The 6,380-nt window shown below is 35.4% G+C and overlaps 1 protein-coding gene across 1 annotated transcript; it reads right to left on the bottom strand.

The window, feature by feature from the left end:
* Positions 1–2,683: 2,683 nt before the first annotated feature.
* LOC129951370 (uncharacterized) lies at positions 2,684–3,687 on the bottom strand. The gene is made up of 3 exons (XM_056063481.1): positions 3,658–3,687; positions 3,413–3,596; positions 2,684–3,357 (listed from the first exon to the last, which is right to left on the bottom strand). Coding segments are annotated over exons 1-3 (687 nt in total). The 5' UTR covers positions 3,660–3,687; the 3' UTR covers positions 2,684–2,856.
* Between the last annotated feature and the right edge of the window lie 2,693 nt (positions 3,688–6,380).

The following is a 6,380-nucleotide window of genomic DNA, read 5'->3' as shown; positions in this document are numbered from 1 at the left end:
CCAACCCGTCAAATCTTCGGTCGATAAGTCTTCTTCCGAGCATCAGCAAGGTTTTCGAAAAAAATCATTAATAGGGCTCTGACTAAGTGGGCTGCGGACAACAAAATAATTCCGGATAAACAGTTCGGGTTCAAGGCGGGTCATGACACAATTCATGCTGCGTCTAAACTCGTTTCTGATATCCAATGGAATAAATCAAAACAACAATGCACAGGTGCTGTTCTGGTTGATTTGGAAAAGGCCTTTGACACCGTATGGTTAGAGGGTCTTTACCTAAAATTGAGCAGGTTTGGCATTAGCAAGCCATTGTTGTATATACTTTATGATATGCTTAACGGTAGAAAGTTTGTTGTCAAAAGTGGCAATGTAACTTCTACCACAACATTCTCAATTAAAAATGGTCTTCAACAGGGAGCGGTGAATTCGCCGATTCTCTTCAGCATTTACACCAGCGATCTGATAGGTAGTCTTACAAAGGCAATTGCGTACGCCGACGATCTAATTGCGTACAGAACGGCCCGAAAGGTTGAGGTTATTAGAATTCTCTTGCAGCGTGATTTCGACAAGATTCAGCGATATTGCGACGACTGGAAACTGAAAATAAATGTCCAGGAGTCAGAGACAATTCTGTTCCGGACTCCGTTGGCTAGGGCCACGAGGGATACGTGTAAGAATTGGCGCAAGATGGTCATCGTTGATCTTCACGGGCAGCCATTGGCGAGCAAAAGTGTAGTGAAGTACCTTGGTATCTGGTTAGATCAGTATTTATATTTCGACAGACATATAAATGCTGCTCTGACCAGGGCCAGAGGAGCCTTCGCTCTGACGAAACGACTGTTTTTTAGCAGTCGGCTTGACCCCAGAGTTAAGGTAATTTGCTACATGGCCCTCATACGGCCAATGATCGTTTATGGTTGTCCTGTGTGGTTCAACGTTGCCCCTTCCCAGATGGAGAAGTTTCGGGTGTTCGAGCGGCAGTGTTTAAGACGCTGTACCGGCTTAAATCGAACAGCCGAATCTTCTTATGTGCATTACTATTCAAACGAGGTCCTATACAACGGGGCTCGAATCAACAGAATTGACAATTTCGTGATAAAACTCGTTCGAGGTCACATTGCAAGAGCTATGTCTTCGACCAACAATTTAATTTTCGGGGCGTTCTATCCGAACGACGAGTATTTTGAGAGTGCACGCTTGAGCGGCTTCATTCCCCCAGAGGCATTCCTCTTTTTAGATAAATGCGGTCTGATACAGGATAGATTGGCAGTTCCGTTAATCTACCACGTCAGACGAAGAACCGTGGATAGGCGACTCCTGTACAATCGGGACGTCATGGCACAAGGCGGAGCAGAGCTCCTTCGGTTCAGTAGGGCTGTGTCCGAGCGGGACCGAACTGATAGGGTGAAGCAGGAGAACCAGTTTTGGTGGCTTCAATCGGCACTTGATAGTGGGTAGTCGGGATGGGGTTTTAAGCCTTGGCCGGCTTACATACTTGTTTTATAGTTTTAGGGTTTAGTTTTAAGTAGAATAGGCATGGTGGCACAAAAAAAAAATACAAAAAAAAAAAAAAACTAAAGAAATTATAAAAAAAAAAAAACATGGAATATAAAAAAAAAACAAAAAAATACAAAAAAATTAAAAAACGTACAAAAAAGACAATAAAATATAGAAACGAAAACGTTAGATTTGCTGCTGTGGTTGTTCTAGTTTTAAGTAGTTTATAGGTAGAATAGGTAGTTTAAGTTAGTTTTAAGTTTTATTTAAGGACCTAACTTTAAGTAGTTTGTAAGTAAAAATAAATAAATAAAAAAAGGATATTGATATTAGTTTTTTGTTCAAATTTTCTAATAAATACAAAAATAAATGAAATAAAATTTAAATGAAGTAAAATAGATCTTAGGGCCGAAAGGCATTAGTATTAAGTGTTATAGTTTAACTTAGAGTGTCCGTTTGGGACCATTAAGTTAGTTGTAAGTTATGGATAATTAGGCTAGTTTTATGAATTTTTGTCTAGCTTTAAGATAGGTTTAAGAATGAATTAAATAAAAATGAATTTGGAAAAAAAAAAAAAACTCTACTGTAAAAAAAATGAAAAGAGACTGAAGTAGGAAATGTCACTTACTATATGCTCTAACACAGCGGTACTCTATCTTTTTAGTCGCGGAGCACTTTTTGCGTGAGAAATTTAAAGCCGAGCACTTCGTTGCGCATATGCCATTATTCCCAGTTACATGTAGCAAATAAAATATCTTTTTTTTTGCAAATTTTGTTTCATTGAATTCAGGAAACAGTTTCTACAACAAAAAACATAAGAATAATGTTAATTTAACTTAATAAGGAATTAGATAATGATATTCCATGCATTACAATTATATAGAGTTTCTTTTTAGTGGGAATAATGTGCCTGCTTATTTTTGAATAAAGCTGAAATATCTGGTTGTATTTGGGACAACTGCAACCATATATCAGGTTCTTTATCCAGTCGGGATCTATATTTTAAACATGCAGTGAACCCTGATTCGCACATGTACCTATGTATGTTGTTGCAAACGGCAAAAAAATTATCTAACCTTTTTTTGACTCGTCAAAACTTACACCAGAATTCTGATAAGAACTTCTTTGTTGGAAAAAGTTCTTTTATCGAAGAATCTGATGTAGGGTCAATCAAGCACTCAAACTGGGCCCTTATTATGAATTACGAAACGAACGGCAGAAAAAACGAAACTCGAAGAAACGAAAGTCATGGTGAAGAGCGATTATAAGATACGAAAATAGAAAGCAAAAAAAGTTGCCAGGCAATAACGAAAAATGATAATTTTTTAAAGGAGCAACTAACTTCACTCCTATTAACAAATGTCAAAATATAAATAAAGTCGAGGAAGTTTCAAAAATAAATGTAATTTGCATAAATTCTATAAAATGTTTTTTCACTGCGACTATTTCCTTGAAAGCGAAGATGAATCCCAAACTAACAAAAAAGAGGAAATGCGTATAAAAAAATACAAAATGTTCACTATTATCTGGTTGTGGCTCAGTATTTTCATTGTTGTCTGGTTGTGGTAAAGAGTCATCGTTGAACATAACGAGAAGTACTTCCTGCTCATCTGCTTCTTCCAAAGTCACATTAACACTGGTGCTGCTGCCGGCCGCCACTTGAATATTCGCATCACTCTGATCACCGAATTGTTTCCCTGATAAATTTCCTGACACGGCCTCATTTAGGTCTAGAATCGCAATTACTATTTTTTCATTTTCTGAATATTTTTTTTGCTTATTCGGGCCACCCCCTGTGCCACTTCGATAGAGCAAATTTCCATGCATTTTGCGCTTAAGATTGTACCTAAAATCTTTCCATACCTAACGAAGAACAGAATTAATCATAAACGCAAAGTTTTGTTTTAAGGAAACCTACACTTTTCCAACCATCCATTGGTTTCTCTAGAGCACCGCATGCATTTAGCTTATCAGTCAAAGCCTTCCAAAGAATTTTGGATTTGGCTTTAGCTTGGCTCGTCGGCAAGTAATTTTTTGCTATGTTTGGATTGGTTTCCATAAAAGCTACCAGCAAATCCAACTGCTTAGCATTAGTTGTAGGCCTAGAAGGTTAGAAATAACTTATTTGTATGTTTTTGACAATTTTATTTATTATTTACTTACATTTTTTTGCGCACTTAACAAAACAAAAACATCTACCCCCAAAGCTGAACGAGAGCTGAAGGCACTCGTAAATAAAAATACGAGTATCGTCATTTGTGCTACTACAATCGTTTTTTCTAATCGCAATTTAACGAATAAGCGTTATTTTGAACGAGTTTCGTTTTTCATAATAACCCCCCTGTAGCGAAGTCAGAATAGGTGGCTTTTCTAACGTGGTGGAGAACGTGTTTATTATCCATACGTTTTCCTTAATGTTCAGTTGGAATTCGTCTGGAAAATAGTGAAAGAAGCAAACCTACTTGGTGGATATGAAACTCATTTAAAATATCATCGGGAAAGTCCAAATCTATTTCTTCTTTAAATTCTTTGACCATTTGGAAGCTGCCTAGGTTTCGATTTTTTATAGATTCAGCCCAAAACTGGATTTTATTTTTAAGTGTTTCTATTTTGTCACTGCCTTTCCCTGAAGTGATACACTCAAATCATTTGTTTTTTATAAATCTGACAGATATGTCAATTTCGATATCCAACCCTCATTACACAACATAACTTCTTACTTCTGCGTGAAGACGTACATATGTAGACTACCCATGTCATCACACAATACTTTAAAAAGCCTCGTATTTTTTGGCCGTGATTTAATAAAGTTAATTCTTTTCACGCTTTCGTTCAACACCTCTTTAAGGGAGACCGTTTTTTTTATTGCAAGGACATGGCGGTATAGAACGCAACGTCTATATTTAGCTTTTTTTAGCGACGGCACCGGGCGTTTTTCTATTCATGTCCTTGGCACCGTCTGTGCATACCTCCACACAGTTAACCCATGGTTGTCCTTTACAATAAAAAAAAATTGTCAATCAAATTAAAAATTTCACCACCAGTTGTAGTAGTTGACAACGGCTTGCAGAAAAGCAGATCTTCTTGAAAGGACTGTAGATATTGGTAGCTCACAAATACTATATCAAAATAGCCACCTCTGCAACATCCGTTAATTATCCATAATCCATTTGCAGCTCAAATTATGTGACTTTTTTCGTCAAAGAAAGTAAAGTAGCTTTCACATCCTTCGCTAAGTCTCCGATCGTGTTATTTGACTAAGGAACACGGTCGGATAAGGAGATTTAGTAAGTTCAGCATACTTTCTTTTGAAGAGATCTGCAAAGTGACGTTTAATTTTTGCGTGAAACATTGCACTGTTCGGCAACACGTTGTCACATTACGCATTGAAGTCTGCTATCACTTGTCTCAGAAAATTCAAATTTGATTTGTGGTACTTCCGTTTAACTGATTTTTTTTCTGCAGCATTGATCACCGGGGAACTAGTACTAGGCAAACTATCAAACTCAAACAATTCAGAAATCTCTAACACTGCTATATCTTTTCCGTCATTTTCCTTGGCACTAAGTAATAAGTATATGGAAAACCGAAATTGAAAAAACAAAATAAAATCATTGAAATCATTTCGTGCGGTTACATGTTTAAAAAGCAGAATTTATTAACCAAGGGTTACTATTTTACGTAAATTATGATTTTGTTTCTATAACAATCGTCATCTCACTAGTCTTCGTGGTATTGTATGAACATTTATACGAATAAGATAGAATAAAAAGTAGAATTTGTCTATGAATGTGTTTTTACCGTTTCAAGTGGATGAAAAAGTGTTCCTTAAAACTACAAAATCATACTTCTTTTTGTCTTTTCTCGGTATTCGACTGATTGTGATTGCCTGCAGGCATCTATGGCTGCCGTTGAAAAAAACAAACAAATTATTTGAAACTTGTTTGTAGTTACTTACCTATGCTGATTTTTTTTTAAAGATCAGAAGCCCAAAATTAATTAGTTAATAGTCCGTCTTTAAATTTGTATATTCTTTCAAATATTTCCTCGGAGTGCACTTTGGGAACCCGGCTCTAACATATGTATATAGGTCCTTTTTGTATTGCTGTTGTCATTTTCTGTTTGATTTTTGATTTTGCTTTATATATTTGCATTAAGCAATGCTTCAGTTAAATTGTTTTTTGTGTGATATTTTGATTTTTGTTTTATAATAAACGTAACTGTGACGGGAAACGCCCAACACTACGAGAGGACATGAACCCAAATTTAACTTGACATATACATAAAAGAGAGTGATGTTAGTTAGATGATTCTCACAATTTCTTTACGTTGGTTGTGACAATTTTTTTCAACAGTTTGCACCAAATTTCGCCAAAAGGAAAAAAATAGAATTTAATAAAATAATTTGTATATACTCATAACTTAAGACAAATGGATTTTTTTATTCAGAAAGCTTGAACTACAGAAGTACAGAACAATGGTATTGACATTTTCTCAAATAGCCATACATTTTTCAAAACATTCTTATAATATGAGAGTCGACTGCATATATTTTATTTTAATTTCAAGATTTTAATTAACCCCTTAACTTCTATTCTAGTTGTAGAAGCAGTGACCAAAATTATACTTAAAACCGCCAAAAAAATATTAGAAAGCAACCTCCTTGTCAATTGAAAGTAACAAATGGATTTATTTAATATTTATGATAATTCTGTTTGCATGTCAGTAAATAATAGGGTTGCATGCGCTTCAACAATGTAGGTATGAATATAGCTGGTAAGCAAATACAGCATAATATGTTTAGTCAAGTGAATGAATATTTTTAAAACATTCAAGGAAAATTTTGCTTTGTTATATATTATTTAGACTCGCTAACCCCTTTAAAA

The sequence above is a fragment of the Eupeodes corollae genome, chromosome 3 (assembly GCF_945859685.1).
Source record: "Eupeodes corollae chromosome 3, idEupCoro1.1, whole genome shotgun sequence".
In the NCBI taxonomy this organism is placed as follows: Eukaryota; Metazoa; Arthropoda; class Insecta; order Diptera; family Syrphidae; genus Eupeodes; species Eupeodes corollae.
Note: the sequence above shows the minus strand (reverse complement) of the source record. Positions and strands in the feature narration are given on the sequence as shown.

Excerpts from the sequence above, each read along its gene's own strand:
- LOC129951370 (XM_056063481.1), bottom strand. Across the intron at positions 3,358-3,412 it reads CAATGGATGGTTGGAAAAGT|GTATGGAAAGATTTTAGGTA; the intron begins GTAGGTTTCCTT and ends GTTCTTCGTTAG.